The sequence below is a fragment of the Galeopterus variegatus genome, unplaced genomic scaffold, assembly GCF_000696425.1.
Source record: "Galeopterus variegatus unplaced genomic scaffold, G_variegatus-3.0.2 Scaffold6194, whole genome shotgun sequence".
In the NCBI taxonomy this organism is placed as follows: Eukaryota; Metazoa; Chordata; class Mammalia; order Dermoptera; family Cynocephalidae; genus Galeopterus; species Galeopterus variegatus.
Window position 1 is genome coordinate 73,840 of NW_007732305.1, and position 22,689 is coordinate 96,528.

A 22,689-nucleotide genomic window follows, 5' to 3' on the forward strand; every position below is an offset into this window, starting at 1 on the left:
GGCTCTGCCATTGGCTGGAGCATACGGGCTGCGAGGAGCCGCCAGCCCTGCGGGGGGGCCCCCAATGGGCCGGCTGGGCCAGGGTCTGAGGTTAAGCCCTGCACCCCGGGGAGAAGGGATTTAAGGCCCTGAGCCAAGCTGCACAGCGTGGAGAAGGGGCTGTGGAAAGGGGCGGGGAGGAAGGGATCCGCTTCCTTCCAGAGTTGTGTAATGTCCCCAGCTAGAATTAAAGGCGGCTGCTGGGGTGAGGTGAAATTCTGCCAAAATCACCCAGTTTGGCCGTCAGGCGGCCCTCGTGGAGATAAACGGCCCAAAGCCAGCCCAACCAGGAACCTTCTCTCTCCAACACAAAGACTCCTAAACCTCCAACCCTTATACTCACTCGCTCACATATTCATAAAATATACACTTAGAGAAACACACACACCCAACTCACACACATGTCATAGGTCGAGCCATGTGAAAAAGCCGTTTTTGTAGGTCAAGCCCGGCCACGTGTCGGCAATTTCATATGGTTCAACCTAATACACTCACAAATACATTTACCCTCACGCTCTTTCACATGGACAGCATCTTGCACACACATTCTTCCACAACGTGACAAACGTACACACACGGTCTCAGGCTGCTCTCTCCCCTCACTATCACATCACCCAGTTTTATTTTCTTCCCAGCACTTATGACTGCTGACGTAATTTATTAGTTTACTTGTTTACTGGGTTGTCTGCTCCCCCCGACCCTCACATGCAAGCTTCCAGAAGGTGAGAACACTGCCAGTCCTGTTTGTGCTGCAGCCCCAGTGCCTAGAACAGAGCTCAGCAGACACTCGTGGGCTGGGTGTGCACACTCTGACACAGTCCCATCCACACGTGCACGGCCTCACAACTGCTCTCGGCTGCCACCTGTGCAGTTCCACACACGTGCATTTGACCTGCGTCCTCTGAGCTCTGCCCCCACTCTTCCTTTCACTTGCTTCTACCCCACCTGTCTCTCAGGTGTGCTGCTGCCAGGAGGTGCCTGTCATACTCACAGTGAGCGACGTGAACGTTAGGCAGATGCCACCAAAGCCATTCAAGGACAGCGCCAGGAATATCAACGGAGACAGAACTGGGAAGGGGAAGAGGGGCGGATGAGGGCATCTGGGGAGCTGTGGGAGGCCAAGGGCACTGGGTAAACATCCACCTTCATCCCATCCATTCTTTTCTTGTGAGAACACAAGAGGCCATTCAGCTCACCTTCAGTGTCCCAAGAGGCCAGGGCCATGAGGGTGCAGGATGCGGCAAAGCAGATGCTGGGGGGACACAGAAAGGGAAGGGGCTGATCTGTGATCACCCTATGCCTCCGGTCCCTGTCCCCCAGCTCCCCACAGTCCAGCCATCTCACCTGCCAACCAGCCGCAAAGGCCGGGGGCCAAAGCGGTCCATGAGGATCCCCAGTGGTAGGGTGGTGGCACTAAGCACAAAGGTTCCGATGGTGAAGCCCAGGTTGAGTATCTCATCCTGCAGGTCACAGGTCACCCACCGGTACTGCTTATCCTGGGTGGTGTTGGTGGTGTTCTTAGCTGAGGAGGTAGAAAGGAGACTCAGCTCATCACAGCAGCAGCAGCTGGGAATAGGAGAGAGTAGCCCAGGGACAGGGGTCCTGCGCTCAAGTCCCATGCCTCTGATTTATTGCCAACCAGGTGACTTGGGGGGTGGCCTAGAGTCATGTCTATTTGGGGGATGAGGGCTCCATAAATGACAGCAATTACTATCTCACCTTGGAAGAGTCACACACACACCCAGCCTGAGGTCGCAACTAGCTCAAATAAGATAATGGACATCAAAATATTCACCAAGTTGTAAGGTTCACTCAATGTCCAAGCTTAGAGGGGTTGTGGACCCCAATAGGAAGCACCCCTGAATCTAGGGCCAAAGTCAGTGAGCAGCTTTAACAGAAGTACCAAGAATTCACTTAAAACTTAGAGGAAGCTTTCCTGATAAATAACATTCTTTTTTTGTGTGTGTGTCTTTTTCGTGACCGATAAGGGGATAGCAACCCTTGGTGTGGTGTCGCCCACACCGTGCTCAGCCAGTGAGCGCACCGAGCGCACCGGCCATTCCTATATAGGATCCGAACCCGCGGCGGGAGCATCGCTGCGCTCCCAGCGCCACACTCTCCCGAGTGCACCACGGGCTCGGCCCCGATAAATAACATTCTGATAAAACATTACTAGTTACTATTTACTGAGTACTTAACTATGTTCCAGGCATTGTTCTGAACAGTCACTGTATTAACTCACCACAGCCCCATGAGTCAGTAAAGTATCCCCATTCTCCAGATAACAAAATCGAGGCACAGAATCAAAACCAAGGCACTGTGCTCCCCTACCCTTTAGACATTCACCTGGAGGACTCGTCCTTAAGGTAAACTGCTAACTTGGCGTTGTGGCAAGTTAATGAGAAAGGCTAGTGGTAGGGGACAGAGGGTAATTTCAATTTACTCTGTGCTCAGTGAGTCATGAGGCGGCAGGCCCCCTGCTTGTTGGTAGGCAGCACTGCCAAGGACAAATCCAGGGTGTGCCTGAGAGGCAGACAGACCAGGGTCTGAATTCCCACCACCAGCCTTACTAGCTGTGCAACCTCGGACAAGTAACTTCCTCTCTTTGAGCCTCAGGCTCCTTGTCCATAAACAGGAGCAGAGAATGCCTAACCCACAGGCTCCTTAGGGTTCAACTGAAGACAATGAACAAAGAGCTTTGCACAGTGCCTGGTGGAGGTGCTTCTGAAATAAGTGAGGCTGGGTAGATGAAGGCCCTCCTGCAGGGTCACGATGAGGTGGGCACATCCTCCAGGTGCTGGGATCCCACAGTGAATAAGACAGGAAGCTCTCACTCTCATGGGGCTTACATTTGATAACAAGGAAACAAATGGATGCTGATTTAAAGAGTGACAGGTGCTGTGAAGAGAACAAAAGAGGGAAATGTGATAGTGCCTGGGGATAGGGAGCATCTGACCTCCCTGGTGACAATGACCCCTGACCTCAGGTATCTGAAGGGCACGCAGGCAACAGAAGGGTAGAGGGTAAAGCGATCTGTGTGTTAACATATGGAAGAACATAAAGAATTGTCAGATCATGAGTGCTGGCCAACCAGGGAAGGAACCGCCTTGGGCAATGGGGAGTTCCCCATCATACCAGCTGCCAAGAAGACTGGGGAAAGTGCTCTGGCAGTTGGAAGAAGTGGCTGGGGGTTAGACCGCACAGCGTTTGGGGTTTGGGAGAGCCCTGTAGTTTAGTGATCTTTATGATCACTGTTCATTTTTCCACCAGGTTTGCCTGCACCAGTTTACTCATTCCACACCCACTTATCAGACACTTACTATACGCCAGCACTGTGTGGGGGCCGTGGGTAAAGCAAGAAGAAATGCCAAGATAATCTAGACCAGAGGCTCCAAACAGGTGACCAGCATTGGCCCCCACCCATGTTTTGCTTGGCTGACAGTGTTGACCCTTATAATGTTGTAAATTGTAATTGGGTGCCAGTTTAAAATCAGAAGTTATCACATAAAAATCTAGATGGCTTCTCTTTAAAAAGTCGGAAGATCCAGCTATTACTGGAGCTGAGTAGAGGCCACCTGTTTTCACCAGGGCTTGCCTCAAGGGCACATGGGTCCTGCCCTCTCCCCTTCAGCTCCCAGGTGCTATCACCTGCTTGGCCCCAATTGGCATTTGAATTTGCAGCCCCTGAATTACACTGTTCTTGCTCCTAAGTCTTTCACAATCAAATGACAATTTCCTTCACAAACAATCCCACTAGCTTGCAATTCATTAACACCTACTCTGTGCCAGCTTTTTCCATATAGACTCTCACTTAATCCTTACAACAACCCTAAAAAGTGAGGATAATGGTCCCCATTTTATAGGGGAAGAGGTTCTGAGAAGCAAAGCAACTCACAGCCCAGCTTCTTACAGGCACCCCCGTCTGTCATCTGAAATTTTGTCTGCTTGCTCTCATTTCATTTTCACAACTCCATGAGGTAGGGATTATTAGTCTCATTTTATATACAGCTAATTGAGCTACTCAGAAAGTTAAGTAACTGTTTCAAATCAGCCAACCAGCACATAGAAGAGCTGGAATCTATGCTGCCTTCTCTTTCCACACACTATAGGGACACAGATTCCTGGTCTGATTCTGTGTTCTTGGGACACTGTAGAGAAAGGGTGAGACTCACAATGAAATGAGGCCTCAAGAAGCAGAAAACAGGCACTTTTGATCAGGCAGCATGACTGAGACAGAACAGGGAATAGCATTCCCAATCAGCCTGACAGCCTCACAGATTTAGGCTGGAGTCCCTTGAATGGAAAGGGATGCAGGGAAGAGACATGTTCCAAGAGTGGACAAATCAATTCTGAGAAAAAGAGAAGGATTCACTTTGGTCACCTCTAGTGAGACCAAACAGTCCGACTTAGATGCACACCTACATCTAGACAACTCAAAATACCAGGTGGATATCTCAGTCCATATACAAAAATTAACTCAAAATGATCTTAGCTCTTAGGTTAAGTAATGGTTTCTTAAACATGATACCAAAACACAAGTGGCAAAAGAAAAAATAGATAAACTGGACTTCATCAATATTCAAAATTGTTATACACCAAAGGACACCATGAAAAAAAGTGAAAAGACAACCCACAGTGGAAGAGAAATTTTGCAAATCATATACCTGATAAGGGACTCGTATCAAGAATTTAAAGAACTCTCACAACTCATAACCCAATTTTTTTAAATGGGCAAAGGATCTGAAGAGACATTTCTTCAAAGATATACCAATGTCCAATAAGCACATGAAAAGATGCTCAACATCATTAGCCATTAGGGAAATGCAAATCAAAACCACAAAAAAATACCACTAGAATGCCTTTCATCAAAAAGATGGGAAATAACAAATGTGGTTGAGGATGTGGAGAAATTGGAACCCTCAGACACTGCTGGTGGGAATGTAAAATGGTGCAGCCACTTCAGAAAACAATCTGGCAGCTCCTCAAAATGCCAAATAGCTACACTCATGACCCAGCAATTCCATTCCTAGATCTATACCTAAGAAAAATGAAAACATATGTCCACACAAAAACTTGTACACAGATGTTCATAGGAGCATTATTAATAATAGTCAAAAAGTGGAAACAACCCAAATCTTCATCAACTGATGAGTGGATAAATAAAATGTGGTTGCCACATACCGTGGAGTATTACACAGCAATAAAAAGCAAAGATGTTCTGATATATGCTCCAAAAAAGATGAACAATTATGATAAGTGCAGGAAGCCAATCATGAAAGACCAAATATTATAAGACTCCATTTATATGAGATGTCAAGAATAGGTCAATCTAATTCTTGTCATAGGTCTTTCTGTGACAGAAAGTAGATGGGTTGTTGCCTAGTGCCTGGGGGTGGAGGGAGGGGAAGTGGGAGCAGTTATTGCTAATTGGGTACAAGAGTTACTTTCGGGGGAATAAATTTTCTAAAATTGATTGTGGTGATGGTTGCACAACTCTGAATATTCTAAAACTGATTAAATTGTATATTTTAAATGGGTGACTTGTAAGGTTTGTGAATTATATCTTAATAAAGGTGTTTTACATATTTTTTTAAAAGCACTGGTCGAGCCATGGGCCCTCAAAAGCAAATGGGAGTTTTGGGGGTGACGGAAATGTTCTAAATATTGATTGTGGTGATGGTTACTGAGGTGTCTAAATTTGTCAAACCTCATCAAAATGTATCATGTAAATTAATCTTTACTAAAGTTAATTTAAAAAAACACCAGGTCGAGAAGGCAGGAAGAGGCTATAGGATGGCCAGTGGCAGGCATCAAGTCCACCAGGCAGGAAAGGTCAGGTCCTCTCCAGTCTCCAGGGTAAACTCAGAGGAGACTTGGACGTCATGTGGGTCCCCTAGTAGCCCTCTTCTTGATTCTCTCGCCCACCCTGGGCTGCCTATCACTTCTCTCAGGCCTCCTCCTCCTGACCCACCCTGCCTTTCTAGGCCAACTGCCAACTCCACCTCCTCTGGCCCCCATCACCCTGTAATTGGGGCCAGGAGGCATTGGCAAGTCACCAACCCTGGGTGTCACCTGCTGCTTCCTTACAGATAACTCTGGCAGGGGTGGGGCAGTCCCCAGGGTGGAGAGCAGCAGAGATCAAGACCTCCCCACGTCCACCCTGATGGATTTTGGACATGGCCGGCGCCATTGTGCACACAATAAGCACCAGCAGGAAATAGCTGCCAGCCTCGTCTTCCACTCCAGCACCAAGCCCTTCCCCTCCTCCCTTTACAAGAAGCCTCCTGACTTAGAAACAACTTACCGGCTTCTGCATCGGCGCCGTTCTCAACCCAGTTACATCAACCTAATGGTCCCTCCCCCGTACATTTTGCGCCCAAAAGCTAATATAAACTCTTGCAAACCCATTGTTGGGGCTGTCAACCATTTTCAGGGCAGCCCCGGGCTGTCCTTCATTTTGAGTAGAGCCTGGCAGATTTCTTTCTTTAATAAAGCTTGAATGGTACCCAGCATCTCAGCTCACTTTCTTTCACTCCCCAAGGAATCGGTTTTCTCCCACTGCCACAGCAGGTGCTGTGAGGCAGGGAACTGAACTGAGGAGCCAGGAGAAGCCAGAAGGACACTAACATTTATCAAGCACTGTGCACTCCCATGGGATAGATATTATTATTATTCCCACTTGGCAGACCAGGCAACTGAAGCTCCATGTTTAAGGAACTCACCAATGTCATGCCAGTGGTAATGTTAGTGGAAGCTAGGTTTCAAATCCAAGCTGGACTTCCTTCCAAGCCTGCTCCACAACTTGGGGGTTGGAGAAAGGGGATAGGAGGGAGGTAGACAGCCAAACTCTACATCCACCCAGCTCTTCAGGCTGAGCTTGTCGGCACAGCACCCTCCTTCGCAGAAAAGGAAGATACCCATCAGATACAATCCCCAGACACCTGGAGGGGTGACTCCCTGCCCCGAGGCAGCTGCAGACAGCCCTTGGTTACCACTCCCAAGGAGAGTTAGAATTCCCACTCCCTCATTCTGGGCCACTCACATAGGCAGAGGTGATTGAAATGGAAAAGAGACCCTCCACAATGCCTGTCCTAGAGGAAATAGTCTATTAACTTTATGCAAACAGGTGATTTGGAAATCTGGGGGCTCCAGGGTCCTGAAAAGAGAACAGCGCAGGCCGCCCTTTGCATTCAAACTACACTTTGTATGTCTCTCCTTTGTCTAATTTAGCCTTACAATAGCCCTATTAAGAAATTCCTCACCCAGCTAGGTGCACACTTCTTCAAAGAGCTCTAGACCTGAGGCTGTCAGAGGCTTAGGACTCTGCCAATTAGTCCCAGGATCTGGATGCCCAGCAGGATGACTGGCATTCGGTGACCACTGGATTAGATAAACGAGGTAGAGTGGGCAGAATGCCACTCATTCTCCAGATGAAGTTTGAAGAGATCCAAAAGTAAGGCTGTCCAATTCCCAGCCCAATGCTCCGTCTTGAGAAGCCCCGATTTCTGTCCACCCGAGCTCCTGTCCCTTTGAGGCTTCCACCTCTCCCTTCAGCCGTGCCTCCCCCAGCCAACCCAGCCCCTTCTCAGGCATACCTGGGCATTTGTTGGAATAAAAGCCCTCGTTCTTGAGCATGATCAGCAGGGAGCCCCAGCCCAAGAGGACGGCGGAGAAGAAGAGGTTCTCCAGCACGGCCGTGCAGGCCATCCACCAGCGCCTCCGGTACGCCTGCTGCAGCGTGGGAGCCATGCCGTCTGCGAGCCTGCATAGAAAAAGTGCGCTGAGGGAAGGGCCCCCCAGTGGCCCCTGGGAAGGGTCCTGCATCATGGTGACTCCTGAGACCCCTTGAGCCAATCAGAGAGGAGGCCTTCATGGAGCCCTGGGCTTCTCAGCTGTGCGGCCGAGCTGGCTCCGCGCGCACTGCCAGTGCCAGGGGCGCACGCGGAGCTGGGCTCCCGCCGGGCCACGATCGGAAACAAGGAAGGTCCTGTCTGCGCGCTACAGCTTCCTGGCGCGCTGCTGGGCTCTCCCACCCAGGCCAGGGAGCGCAGATCCCGGCTCCTACGGGTCAAATCCCCTAAGTCTCCAAGTCTCCAAAGGTCAGCAAGGGGCAGAGCGCACTCTGAAGCACCGCTGGTTCATGTCTCGCCTCTCGCGCCAGGAAGGACCCCAGAAGCTGGCCGGAGGAGGAAGGGGAAGTCTGAGGCTAGCCTAAGACCCCCGCTCTTCCCGTTGCCCCTCCAAGACCACTCCTCTTCTCTGGGGCCGGGCGAGAACAAGCCCTTCCCCTTTCCACACCAGGCGACCCATGTCCCTACAGTCTCCTGGGCCAAACCGACAGCTGCCACGTGGAGGGAGATCCAGGGCGGGGCCTCCAGCGCCCCGCCACCCCCGCGCGCCCCTCACTTACTCCGCAGGGCGCGGGGCACCACGCGGCGCGCCTTGGAGCCCACCCGCCCCCTCCCGCCCGAGGAGGGGGCTCGGACTTGGGCAGGAAGTCCGGTGGCTGCAGGTTTTTTAAGGACAGCGGCGGCGGATGGGCTGGCTGGCGGGCGGGTGTGTTTACCAGACGGAGGGAAGGAGCCCGGGCCTCCGCTCTGCCGTGGCCGCTACAGCCACCGCGGGAGGAGCCGGGACGCGGGCGGTGCGGGGGCGGGGAGCGACTGGGGGGGTGAGACCGAGGAAAGCGGAAAGGAGACGGGCAGGGACGGACAAGACAGAATGACCGGGAGCGAGGGGAGGACAGTACGAGCAACTTCTCCTGAGGGGCCTCAGTACCCTCATCTGTGACACGGGACTTTGGCGCTTTCGGAGGTCGGTTCGAACTCCGCCAGATGCTGCTCTAAACAGAGGAAGTGCAGCAAGAGGGGGGCTGGGAGGAAGAGAAGAGTCGGAGGGGCCAGAGAAAAAAGGACGGAGGGACGCGCTTGGAGAGACGGGACAACGTGCCAGGGGACTCACGGGCGCAGGTAATTTGGGGGTGTCGGGGGGAGCCGGCCAGGGTGGCTCTCAGCGGACGCGCAGCCGGGAGCTCCTAGCCCCCCCGCTGCTCACCTCCGGTTCGGGGCAAACGCGCCTCCTGCAGCCGCGGACGCCTCGGGGAGCGCAGCGCGTCCACACTCTCGGCGTCCCGGGTCCGGCTGGCCGAGCCTTGAGCCGCAGCCGCGCTGGGGTCTTCTCTGCGTGCGGGGTCCCGGCGGCCACGGAGCTTCAGTCCGACAGCCCAGGGGTCTCGCCCCTTTTGCCCCCTCGGCAGAAATCGGCAGAACCCGCCGGGCGCCACGGACCTCCGATGCACAGCATGGGCGCAGTGGAGCTACAGAGTTGATAGTTGTATTTACACGCGTCCAGAGCTGCGCCCCGAGGTGGGGGCGGGGGCTCCCTCCCCTCCACTCCCCTCCCCCTAGGTCGAGTTTCAGGCGCACGTGACTCGCCCGCTGGTCCCCAGGCGCTCACCCCCGGCACACGCCCCAGCACCTAAATTTCTGCCCCCCAACCCTTTTCTCCCTGGGGCCCCCAGACTAACGCCAAGCAGCGCCCTCTGTATCCTTGGTCGAGACAAAGAAAGACTCAGCCGGAGCAGACCCACAGCGATGCACAGGGCAGGCTTGGGTGGGGTTTTGAACTGTGCAGCTGAGAGTAGTGTTTTCCGAGAGGCAGAAAGACCCGGTTTCCTTGGAAGTTGGATCCAGGTCTTGAGTCTCGACTTTAAAACTGACTAGCCTGGGTTCCCTTGGGCAAGTTTCTTAACCTCTCTGAGCCTCGGTTTTCTCCTCTGTAAATTCGGACAGCAATAGAACATACCTACCTGCCCAAAGTAATTTGGGATTATGATGCAGGTAAAATGCCAACCACAGCACAGCACTTGGCATAGTGAACATAATAAATGTTCGATGTTGCTACTATCGTTATTATTGTTTCAGTAGACCTGGTGATTGGATGCTTCCAGACACTTACTGATTGATTCCAGGTAAATCTCTCAGCCTCCCTGAGCCTCAGTTTCCTCATCTGTAAAATAGAGGAAAGATGTCACTACTTGGACTGTGGGGTGGATTAATGAGATGACCATGGTAAAGACATATACAGACGTGAGTTTAATTCAGTGTGTTGAGCATAATAGTGGTGATACCTACAAAGCTCTTTGGAAACATGAGCAACGCACAGAAAGCTCCAAGAAGGCCTCAGACAAGAGGGGACTGCTGAACAGCTGAACCAACAAGCCAACAGAAGAACTAACATTTGCTAAGTGGCTACTATATGCTGGGCCCTTTCATATATATATATATATATATTATATACATATATAATTTTATTAAGTCATCAAAACATCATGGTCTCATTTAAACCTCACAACTTTTCAGAGGGAGAAAACTGCAGGCTTGCAATTGGAACATGGCATCCTGAGGCAGGATGCAAAATCAGGTCCGTCTGGCTTTTAAGTTCTGCTCTTTCCATTCCTCCAGGCTGGGGCAAACAGCAAGAGCAAAGGCTTAGCAGTGGAGAGGTCACAAGGAGATCTCATGGTAAAAGTACATGTCGTCAGCCTCTGATGGTTTCACTTCTTAAAATGCAATACTGGCTCCTAGATCTTCCAGATCAAGGTCGAACCCCTTAGCTCAGCACAAGAAGCCCTAGAGTAAAGGTTCTAAGCCAGAGGGGTCATGGATCCCTTTGAGAATACAATAAAATGTTATTAATCTGCTCTCTATGAAAATGCATCTATAAACAACAGCACACACACATTTACATTCAAATTTCGGGGGTTTGGTTCACCTCCCTTCACAAGGCTCCATAAACCCCCATGGCTGGAACAACCTGCCCTTCCTCATCCCAATCCACATATCCGTGTTTGCCCCTCATGAACTGTCAGCTCTGTGAAGGCAAGAACTTGGTCAGTTGTGTTCGCTGCTATATGCCCAGCACCTAGAACAGCACCTGGTGCCTAAGAGGCTCTCAGTAAACACATGTGCAATGAAGAGTCAAGCCAGCTGGTTTCATACTTCCCTGCCTTTGCACCTGCTGTTTCTTCTTGTGGGAATGACAGATTCTCTTCATTTCTAATGTACTCACCCTTCGCAACTCAGCTCGAGTTTCACTTCTTTCTAGAAGCTCTCTTTGATCTCCTAGGCTGGATTAGGGGCCTTGCCCAGATACCTCCCCCACACACTGTGATAACCTCTATTGAAGTTCCTACACTTCTAGAATTATCAGCTTAGTTCCCTGACCACCCCCTATCCCCATGTGATATAAATCTCTTAGGGGCAGGAACCACCGGTTTGTAATTTGTATGCCTGCTGTGTATCGCAGGACCTGGATGTAACAAGCCCTTGGTGGACATTTGTTGAGGCTGGTCTGAAGGTAGTGAGTTATCATTGATTATTTACAGTCAGTTACAGATTGAACTGCTCGTTTAATCTCTACTCACCCCCACCCCCATCCCTCACTTGACTAGTCTTTTTTTTTTGCTGGCCGGTACAGGGATCGAACCCAGAAACTTGCTGTTATCAGCAGCATGCTCTAACCAACTGAGCTAACTGGCCAACCCTGTACTTGACCAGTTGTAAACTATTTATTGTTGAATAAATTAAAAGGGAGTGGTGGGAAATGAAGCAGAAAAGGTAGGCTAGGGTCAGTTTGGAATGACCTCTGCAAGGCCAAGGACTTGTGAGGTAGGTGACAAGAAACACCTGGATTTTGTTTTCTTTTTCTCTTTTGGCTTTGTTTGCTTGTTTTTAATGAAGGCGAAAGATATGGTCAGGTTTGTGTGTTTAATGAATGGAGGATATATTGAAAAGGAGAGTAGTTAAAGCACTTAGGGGACCATTGTAACAGTTCAGATTTTAAAAAATAGAGGAGTCAAAGAGAGAGACCTAAGATACATTTCCTTATCAGAATCAATAGGATTTATCAACCTTTTCCACTTCCTCCAAAACTAATCCCTTTCTAGGCTCTGTTCTCCTGAACCTCCCCGTAGCTTAAGTATAACAGCATTATCACAGTGGATCTCATGTGGACTCCGGCTAGAGTCTACTACGCAGCTTGGTGAGCACAAGCGCTGGCTCTGGAGTCAGACAGGCTGGATCCACATCCTGGCTCTGCAGCTGATCAGTTGTGCAATTTTGCCCAAGTTACTTAATCCCCTGAGTCTAAGTGTTGAAAATAATAGTATCTGATTAAATTCATTGTGTAAGAAATTATTTATTCAGCCTAACAAATAGTTATTATAAATCTGTGCATGAAGAATGTAAATAAAATGGTGCAGCCACTTTGGAAAACAGTTTGGCAGTTCCTCAAAGAGTTAAACATGGCACTTTTTTTCCCATCTGGTGGCAGCCATCAGGTAAGCCAAGATGGGTGCATACAAATATATCCAGGAGCTATGAAGTAAGAAGCAGTCCAACATAATATGCCTTCTTCTGAGGGTCCATTGCTGTCAGTACCACCATCTTTCTGAGCTCCACAAGGTTGCCTGCCCCACCTGGCTGGATAAAGAGCACAGACTTGGATACAAGGCCAAGCAAGGTCATGCCATATGCAAAATTCGGATTCATGTGTGCCATGGTGGCCATAAACACCCAGTTCCTAAGGGTGCAACCTAGGCAAGCCTGTCCGCCATGGTGTTAACTTGCCAAAGTTTCTTCAAAGCCTTTGATCTGTTGCTGAGGAGTGAACTGGATGCCACTGGGGCTCTGAAAGTCCTGAATTCTTACTGGGTTGATGAAGATTCCACGTACAAATTCTTTGAGGTCATCCTCATTGATCTATTCCATAAAGCTATCAGAAGAAATCCTGACACCCAATGGGTCACCAAACCAGTCCACAAGCAAAGAGAGACACATGAGCTGACCTCCGCAGGCCTTAGAAAGGGCCACGAGTCCCACCAGACTACTGGTGGTTCTCACTCTCCAGCTCCACCATTACTGCTAACATAAGTAATGTTTGTAAAATTCACAAGTAATAAACAACGTAGGACAGTCATGTCTGCTTAAGGGTGTTGTTCATCGGTTAAAACTAGTCTGTCGATTGTTTCATGAATGCCTTGTCCAATTATGAAAGTTAAAGTACAATAATGTTTGAAGACTGTAAGTGGTGGTGTATCTTGTTTCCCCTTCATGGGGAATTGAACCCTTGACCTTGGTTTTACAAGGGTGCACTCTAACCATCTCAGCTAACCAGCCAGTCCTATATCTTGTTTCTAATAAAATAAACTTTTGTCTTTGCTTTATCACATTGGGGAGTTATATGTTAGTGTTTAGAACATACTATGTGATAATAGGTGTAAAATAAATTCTTTAAAAGAGGGGGAAAAAAAAGAGTGAAACATGGAATCACCATTAAAACCCAGCAATTCTGCTCCTAGATCTATACCCAAGAGAACTAAGAACATACATCAACACAAAAACTTGTACATGAGTGTTCTGAATGTTCATAGCCATATATGATTCATGATAGCTAAAAAGTGCAAACAACACAATTGTTCATCGACTGATGAAAGGGGAAACACAATCTGGTATATCCATACAATGTAGTATTATCTGGCCATAGAAAGAATAAAGTTCTGATACGTGCTACAACATGGGTGAACCTTGAAAACATTATGCTAAGTGAAGGAAGCCAGACACACAAAAAAACACATATCATATGATTGCATTTGAATGAAATGCCCAGAATAGACAAATCCATAGAGAGAGAGAGTAAATTAGCAGTTGCCAGAGATTAGGGGGGTCATGAGGAGGGACATGGGGAACAAGTGATAATGGGTGTGGGATTTCTTGGGGGGACGAAAATGTTATGCAAGTAGATAGCAGTGATGGTTGAATAACTTTGTTAATATACTAAAATACACTGAATTATACACTTTAAAAGAGTAAATTTTATGCAATGTGAATTGTCTTAATCCATTTTTTGTCTTGCTCTAACAGAATACCTGAGACTGGGTGATTTATAAAGAAAAACGACATTTATTGCTTACAGTTTCCGAGGCTGGGAAGGCCAAAGTCCATCTGGTGGTGGCGACAGTGACTCAGGGGTCTCACATTGCAAGATGGTCGAAGCAGAGAGCAGAGAGACAGACAGACAGACAGACTCTCTTCTTTTAAAGCCCTCAGAACTACACCAGGACCACCATTTTTAACCCATTCACTACTGCACAGTCCTACAATCCAATCACCTCTTCAAGGCTCCACCTTTCAATTACTATAATAGGATTTCCCACCCTCTTAACAGTCACAGCGGGTGCTAACTTTCTAATACACGAAACTTGAGAGACACAATTCAAGCTTCCATGAGTTTTGGGGGGACATAATGCAATCCACTACATGAATTATATCAATTATTTTTTTAAAAAAACAACTTTTGTAATTGTTCAACAAGGGATTCAACGGTGAATGAGACACAGACCCTATCCTCGAATAACACAAAGTCCAATAGGAGACAGGCATAAATGAATCAAATGATTATATATGAAGTGCAATTTCTTCTACAGGAAGAGCCCTGGAGGAGAGACATATGGTGCCATGAGAACATATAATTGGGAGAGGGCTTTGATCTAGACTAGAGGTCAGGAAGCAATCTTTTTTTTTTTAAAAAAAAAGATGACCGGTAAGGGGATCTTAACCCTTGACTTGGTGTTGTCAGCACCACGCTCAGCCAGTGAGCGAACCGGCCATCCCTATATAGGATCCGAACCCGGGGCCTTGGTGTTATCAGCACCGCACTCTCCCGAGTGAGCCACGGGCTGGCACAGGAAGCAATCTTTTTTTTTTTAAAAAAAAAGATGACCGGTAAGGGGATCTTAACCCTTGACTTGGTGTTGTCAGCACCACGCTCAGCCAGTGAGCGAACCGGCCATCCCTATATAGGATCCGAACCCGGGGCCTTGGTGTTATCAGCACCGCACTCTCCCGAGTGAGCCACGGGCTGGCACAGGAAGCAATCTTTGAAGGTGACGCTTGTGCTAAGATCTGAAGATAGCTTTCCTTATCAGAACCAGTAGCATTTATCAACCTCCAAGAGGAGGAAAGAGCACATGGAAGATTCTACAACTGGAGGGTGCCTGAGACATTCGGGGAGCCGAACGCGGCCAGTGTGGAGGAAGCACACAGAACAAGGGGACAGGCTGTGGCGTGAGGTCGCAGCTGGAAAGATATAGGCCAGTTATAGAGGATCTTCTCAGACAATGACGAGTGCTCAGTAATCTCAAGTGACCAGAACTGACCTGCGCCTCCCTCACTTGTTCCTCCTCAATTGCTGTCTGTATCAGTAAAAGCAACACCCTCCACCCAGTTGCTTAAGCCACAAAACTGGAGTCTTCCCAGACTTTGCTCCCTGCCTCACTCTCCTCATCCCCTGCCAGCCAGCCTGCCTGTGGTTCCTACTTTCTAAAGACCTGTCATCTCCATACATGGCTCTCCCTGGCCACGAACATCCCCCAAGCCCAGATCACCATCAGCTCCAGCCTGGACTCCTGCAACCCTTTCCACCTGGACTTCCCGATTCTACGCTGCACATGATGACCCCACCATCCCCACCAGGCAGGAGGATCTGCTGGAGACACAGGTGTGATCAGGCCACTTCCTTTGGAAGGCTTCCCATGACCTTTGTGGAAATGCACAAACACTCAACAACATCCCCTGGGTCCTGTGTCATCTGAGCCCACCCACTGCTCCCAGCCCTCCTTCTAGCCTCTCTCCCCTCCACTTTTGCCACTATGACCTCTTTCATGCCCATTAATATTCCATTTTCCCTTCCACTTTAAGCTCTTCCTGGGCCTGGAATATTCCTTTACCCTGGCCTAGCTAACTTAATTCTTCAGATCTTAATGGCCATTTCCTTTAAGTGCCTGATTCCTTGCAATAACTTGCAATAAATCTTTTTTGCTATGTCACCTATGTAACACTTGATTTTCCCTTTGATAAAACTCATAACGATGTGTCTGTTTCCTTGGACACGGGTCAGAGAGCAGGGACCTGCATGCACTATCCTCACCACTACCCCCCTGCCACTTAACACAAAACCCACCACCCACCATGCCCCCTGCCTGACCAGTTCCTACCCATCCTTCGAATCTCACTCACCTATCACTTTCTGGGAGGCAGCTTCCCTGAGCACCCAGACTAGGGGACACATTTCTTTATACAGCCCCATAGCTCCCTGAACACCGCTTGTAACACTGTGAAAGCACCTGGTTTTAATACGTGTATCCTCTACTAGACTTTCTGTCTTGTTCCTCTTTGTCCCAGTACCTAAAACAATGCTTGTCACAGGACTCCTCTCAGGTCGCCCACAAGAGCTCTTATGAAGATCTCTAAAATTGCATGCAAAATTCTGTGTGCATTGGGGAAAGAGTCCACAACTTTTGTCAGATTTGCAAAGGGTTCTAAGACCTGAAAGAGGTTCAGAACCTTTCTCCACATGCTGAAGGCGCTGTCTCCCCTTCAAAACAGCACTACCAACCCAAACTTCTACTATGAGAAACCATCCCCTCTAGAATACAGGCTCCAGGAGGGCAAGGATGTTTATCTATTTTGTTCATTGATGTATCCCAAGTGCCTGCAATGGTGCCTGGCACATTCTAGGTATAGGTGTAAAATGACCAAACACAATGTCAGATGATTGCAACAGTTGTATAGACAATACATGCATCGGTTTTCTATCGCTGAGTGACAAATTACCCAAAACATAGTGGCTTAAAACAACATTTATTATCTCAGTTTCTCTAGGTCAGGAGATAGCGTGCAGCTTAGCTGGGTCCTCTGCTTCAGGGTCTCTCACAAGGCTGCAAAATGCCAACCAGGGCAGCAGTCAGCTGTAGGCTCGACTGGGGAAGCATCTGCTTCAAGCTCACTGTCATGCTGAGTGATTCAGTTCCTTGCTGGCTGTAGGCTAGAGGCTGCCCTCAGATCCTTACCACATGGGCCTCAAAATAGGTCAGCTCACAATATGGAAGCTTGTTTCATCAGAGTAAACAAGAGGGAAGAGTGAGAAAACAACAGAGTGAGAGAGAATGAGAGAGAGGGCAAGGGCAAGAGCAAGAGCAACTAACAAGACAGACATGACAATCATTTGTAACAACTTTGGAAGTGGCTTCCCATCACCTTTGCTGTGTTCTGTTTATTCGAAGCAAGTCTCTAGGTCTAGTGCACACTCCAGGGAGAGGATTACACAAGAGCATAAACACAAGCAAGAGGGTATTGCTGGAGGCCCTAGTGATCTTAGAGGCTGCGTATCAGAGGACATTTACAACATGTTTTCCTATACAGCATCCAGCTCGACTGAACATCCAGAGCAGAAGGTGCAGACCAAATGCCTACAGGTGAAGCAGATGACGACAGCAGGGAAGAAATTCGTTGTGGGAGGCTCAGTGGACAGCTGAGCCTTTGCCCCTCCTCCAGCAGATCTCTGCCCAGCAGGAATGTAGGTTGATTATCAGATCTTCTAAATTTTTGAAAGAAGCCAAAGTCCAGATTTTTATGAGACATTTCTTGATTTTAAAAACTATGTTAATCAAGCAAAAACCGTCTCAGGATTAGCAGTTTATGACTCCTCCCTATGGCAGAAAGGGCCTAACTCATTTCTATTTCTTATACCTGTTGTATGTGGCTTTTATCTCTGCTACCCATCCCCCTGCCCCCATCCCACTTGCTCACTGAGGGCAAGGACCTAGCTAATTCTACATTTTCCACAGCTCTTTGCATGTAGCAGACCAATATTGTCGAGTGAATCATGAAACTGCTGACACATATCTCCTTAAGGGCCATTCCCTGTAATCCTAGAGCAGTAGTCAAAAGTGTTCTCTAGAGCTGTCCAGTTAGCTCAGTTGGTTAGAGCACAGTGTTATAACACCAAGGTCAAGGGTTCAGATCCCCCTACCATCCAGCACCAAAAGAAAAAAGTGGCTTCTGGTGTCTAAGTTGCAACCTGGCTCTGTCGCTTGCTGCATGGCCTTAGGCTCACATCTTTCAAGAGAGCCTCAGCTTCTTCATCCGTAAAATGAAAATCCACCTGCCTCTAAAAGTTGTTCTAAGGATTAACTGAAATAATACACTTGAGGAACCTAGCACAGACCTTAGCACACTGTAGCAACTCAATAGATGTGAGCTGTTCTTAACTTGCATCATCGCCTTCTTGCCTCACTAGATTCCTGCCATGTCTCCCGTTAATCCATTATCAACCATCATCTACCTCTATCTACCTGGCTGCCAGCTAGAGTAAGCCTCTAAAATGCAGATATGTCATTGTCACTAAAAAGTTTAAATTCTTCAACACTTGCTGATGCCCTTAGTAGAAGAAAATCCAAACTCCTTAACACGGTGCTCCTAGCTCTTTGGAGCTGCCCAGCAGTCAAGCCTCCTCTGCCATCTCTAACTCTCTTCACACTTAGCATTTCAGTCACACAGCTCTCCTTCCCTGAGTGCTCCATACTTTCTGCCTTTGCAAGTGCTATTCCCTCCAGCTGAAACCTCATCCCCCCATTCCTACCATCCCTTCTAGATGTTCCAGCTGTGTGTTATCAGCGAATTCTTGATGCTCCTCGCTAAACCTGCAGATACAATACCTATTGTCCTCACCACTCCCTCTTCCAAGCACGGGGCTAGCAGAGAATAGGCAAAAGATAAACTTGCAGTGCTGACCCGTGAGCAGATAGCGCCACCTGTTGACCCAACTTTGTACTTCAGTACCTAGAAAAAAGACACAGCCTACCCCTAAGGTAGATGGACAATGGTTTTGAAGTTTTCCAGGGACCCATCCAGTGTCTCCACTCACACCAAATTTAGCAATGAAAAGAGCCAACTTTATTGAGTACTTACTGTATACTAGGCACTTTTCTAAGTGCTTTAGTTATTAATACATTTAATTTTCACCCAATGAGGTAGGTACCTTTATAGCCTTTTTATGGATGGGTAACTGAAAGGCAGAGAGGCTAAATGTCTCACCCAAGACCATACAGCTAGCAAATTTCAGCTGAGACTCAAGCCGAAGCAGTCTGGCTTGACCTGAACTTGTAGGCCCCAAACTCACTGCCTTTATTGTCTCCTTTACTCCATCTCCTATGACCTAGTTACATCCCAGACACCTCCACTCACCGTGAAGGTCCACTTTGAAGGTACTGCTGTCATATTGGCATCGGTGTCAACCAAAATCCCATCTGCAGTGACCCACACATTCTGAAAGCTGCACAGTCCTCTGAGACCACTCCAGACAGGTATTAGGCTTGGCCCCTCTTCAGTGTGACAGCAATGTAGCCCTCTGCCCTGGCTTCCACATTACTGCTCTGCTTGTGTGACCTCCAACAAGGAACCACCTGCTCTGAGCCTGCATTTCCTCATAGAACCTTTAGCCCAGATGAGATGACTTTGGATATTTTATGAAGTGAGGAGCATAGTAAGATTCAGGTGAGCACTGAATGGCAGTGGTTATCACTCAGTCCCCTCCCTGGGTCACTTCCCATGAAGCCAGGCCCCTTCAGACCTTGATATTGCCATTTAGAACCAAGAGGTTAGCAAACGGCTTTTCAAATCCCATCGAAATCGTTCCTTTTTATCATTTGTGGAAATGCCTGCTTGTCTCCTCTCAATTTCAAGCTGTTTTTGAAATATTTATTGAGCACTTCCTACACCCATCATTCTATATACCCAGTAAAGCATTATAATATGCTTTACACATACAAGCGTACTTCACAAAGTTCACAGAAAAACAGAATTGAAAGATAATATGAATCTTTCCATGAAGTTTTTGAAGATCCCTCGTATTAACTCATTTAACCCTCACAATAGTCCTATGATTATCCCCATTTTACAGATAAGGAAGCTAACACACAGAGAAGTGGCATGTTCAAGACCCCGTAGCAAGGGGTAGACCCAGAACAAGGCTGTACTCTTAAACACTACATTGGGCTCTTTCTGCTGGTAGAGACTGTCTGTTTTCTTCACTCCCAAATGCCAAGCACACTGCTTTGCACACAGTAGGTATCAACAAACTTGTTTAATATATATGTACATACACATAAACACATAGTCACACTCCAGTGTGACAAATACCCTTTCTTCAACTAAGACAGAACTCTATCACACTCTAGGCTCTGGAGACTCTCCAAAGAGAGTCTAGGCCTGGCAGTCTTCACGAATGACCCCCAGTAGGCAGCACTTTATTAGACAAGTGGGAAGAGGCAGGGTGCACCTGGGGTGTATGCTGTCTGGGGCCTCATGCGGGCCCAGAGCTCTGCTGCACCCTCTTCATCAGCTCTTCATCCTGCATAGACAACTCTGTCAACTTTTTGCCCATCCGCTCATGGATGTCCAGGTACTTGGAGACGCATCGGTCCAGGCACACAGACTCGCCCTTAGACAGCTCTGCTTCCTTATAGTGGGGAGGCACACACTTCCGGTGGCAGGCACTGGTCATTCTGGAGGAAGGGACAAGACTGTGTCAGCAGCATCATGTGGCATCCGGGAACCCTCAACCACTCTAGCCCTACTATACTGATTTTACCTCCCCTGAGAGAGCAGTGTAAATCTTCAGATTGCACCTCAACCATCCTGGAAGGTCCTTCCAGGTAGGAAGCTTGTCTGAGCCCATGTATATAATAAATTAAGTAGGAACCATTTGTTGAGTACTGGCTATGTGTCAGGCATCATGCTAAGTGCTTTTACATGGATTATGTTATGCAGTCCTTACAATAAGCCTTTTTTACAGATGAAGAAATTAAGGTACAGAGAAAGGCTCAGTAATTTGCTACGGATCTGACAGAGCTGGGAATAGAACCGAGGTAATCTGACTTCACAGCCTAAATTTAAAAATTATTCAAAGTTATAGCCTCTGAAATAAATCAGCCCATCAAGATAGCATAAGCTAGGGCTGGCCAGTTAGCTCAGTTAGTTAGAGCTCGGCCTTATAACACCAACGTCAAGGGTTCGGTTCTGGCCAGCAGTCCAAAAAACAAAAATCTTCTGATGATAAAAATGGCAGACATTTGACCATTTACTATGTGTTGGGCTCAACACTAAGAGCTTTCATACATTTAATATTTAAAATCTCTCTATGAAGTAGGCACTACTATTATGACCATTTTATAGATGAGGAAACCAACTGTCAAACAGTCTAAGTAACTTGCCCAAGGCTATACTGCTGGTGACTGTCAGAGGCTGGATTAGTTCCCAAATTTGCCAAATGGTTATGAGCGATAGTTGTGGAGTCAGACTAGTCCTGAAATTGCTGACCAGTTGTAGATCCTGAGGAAGTTATTTAACCACTAGAAGCCTCAATTTCCTCATCTTAAAATGAGAGTAATAAAATTAACCCACAGGATTACTTTGAAAATTAAAAAAAGATAATGCGTGTAAAAGGCTCAACAATTGCCTGACATAGACTAAAAGTTTAAAACATGTTAATTACTAAATGGGCTTTGTGCTATTCGTTAAAAGGCTCAGATGTTCTCGGAACCTAACCAGCGCCTGGATTGGTGCTTCTCTTCCTGTGCCTCTCCTTCATCACCAGTTCCATTCCCATCTAAATGCCCAATTCCTTCTACTGATATCTGCATTAGTGTCAACCATTAGGGGGTGGGGATAGTTAGCATGAACCTCAGGCTCCCCTACATTCAGGAGGGCATTTGTTAGGAGTCATCCACCTCTGCCTTCAGTAAGGGTGACCAAAGCTAATTTTCCAGGACATGGTAGTGCAGAGTCGGCTTTCATTACCTGTTGTACATATCAGCCATCATCTCCACCTCCAGCTCCGCCGCCAGCTGTTGGGCTCTGAGTGGATCCATCCCGGCGCGGCACCGTGGTGGAGATCTCCTTCTGGCCTCCTAGTCCTGGGAGAAGAGATCACCATCACCACCCTTCCCGTTTACCCTCCTAGCCGAGGGGCTAGAGGAAGCGGAGGAATAACAGCGACAGACCAGCAAGGGCTACTGACCTCAGTGGGCTTAAACACCCCATTTCACAGATGTGGAAACTGAGGGGAACATTGCTGAGCCAAGGTCACACGGAACGTCACTAACGGGCCTGGAAACCGAGCCCGGGAACCCTGACGCCCCAATCCCTCGAGGTCACCCCTATCCAGGAGAAGATCGAGACTGGAGCATAACCCTCTAAACCGCGGGCCTGAACCTACGGGGACTCGGGAATTCGATTGTACGCGGAACCTTGACGTCTGGAGGCCGGCCCAAACCCTGCACCTCTGAAATGGCAACGTCATCATCAGTTACCTTGAGGTGAGAGGTCACGGGTCACTCACCACGGCCTGGGACGGGTCACAATGCCCACGCAATCCCCAACTTCGGGCATATACTAAAACTTACCGGGTACCCAGGTACGTTGAAGCGGAAACACGTGGATCACTTCCGGGGGAAGTCCCGCCTCTTCTTGGGTCAGGACTCAATTACGAAATGAGGTACCAACGAGGCGGTGCTGGGAGATCGGCTACCACAGAGAGGGAGCTGCCGGCCCCGGCCGATGGGGAGGGCGACTTCCAAATGCTAGAGGGGACGCCAAGATACCATAGAGTCGTGGGCGGAGTACAGAGTGCCTGCGGCCGATTAGTCTTCAAGTCCCTTGGGTTGTCACGGAGAGGTCTGAGTGTCTTGGTTCTGCAGGAAGGGCAGGACGACAGAGATCAGTGAACCTCATTCCCACTCCGGAGAGAAGA

General features: G+C 48.3%; 2 protein-coding genes and 1 pseudogene across 6 annotated transcripts in view; 1 reads left to right on the forward strand and 2 right to left on the reverse strand.

Annotated features, from left to right (window-relative positions):
* Positions 1–9,265, reverse strand: part of SLC43A1 (solute carrier family 43 (amino acid system L transporter), member 1) — a 21,844-nt gene extending 12,579 nt beyond the window's left edge. The window contains exons 1-5 of one of the 2 annotated variants that reach the window (XM_008590545.1): positions 9,094–9,265; positions 7,635–7,801; positions 1,384–1,561; positions 1,236–1,291; positions 1,031–1,107 (exon numbers count right to left, since the gene is read on the reverse strand). In XM_008590545.1, coding sequence (XP_008588767.1) covers positions 1,031–1,107; positions 1,236–1,291; positions 1,384–1,561; positions 7,635–7,788 — 465 coding nt within the window. In that variant the 5' untranslated portion in view covers positions 7,789–7,801; positions 9,094–9,265. Of the gene's footprint in view, positions 1–1,030; positions 1,108–1,235; positions 1,292–1,383; positions 1,562–7,634; positions 7,867–9,093 lie in introns of those variants that run through there. The other variant, XM_008590544.1, reaches the window with a different exon arrangement.
* Positions 9,266–12,389: 3,124 nt separating this feature from the next.
* Positions 12,390–13,196, forward strand: LOC103605955 (annotated as a pseudogene).
* A 6,807-nt stretch (positions 13,197–20,003) lies between these two features.
* On the reverse strand, positions 20,004–22,435 carry TIMM10 (translocase of inner mitochondrial membrane 10 homolog (yeast)). Of its 4 annotated transcripts, none has more exons than XM_008590547.1 (3): positions 22,343–22,435; positions 21,738–21,853; positions 20,004–20,443 (listed from the first exon to the last, which is right to left on the reverse strand). In XM_008590547.1, the coding sequence occupies exons 2-3, from the start codon at positions 21,806–21,808 to the stop codon at positions 20,242–20,244; spliced, it is 273 nt and encodes a 90-aa protein (XP_008588769.1). In that variant the 5' UTR covers positions 21,809–21,853; positions 22,343–22,435; the 3' UTR covers positions 20,004–20,241. The 4 variants fall into 4 exon arrangements, with proteins under 4 accessions (XP_008588769.1, XP_008588770.1, XP_008588771.1 ...); XM_008590548.1 differs by having other exon boundaries at positions 22,279–22,347; XM_008590549.1 differs by lacking the exon at positions 22,343–22,435 and adding an exon at positions 22,250–22,320.
* Between the last annotated feature and the right edge of the window lie 254 nt (positions 22,436–22,689).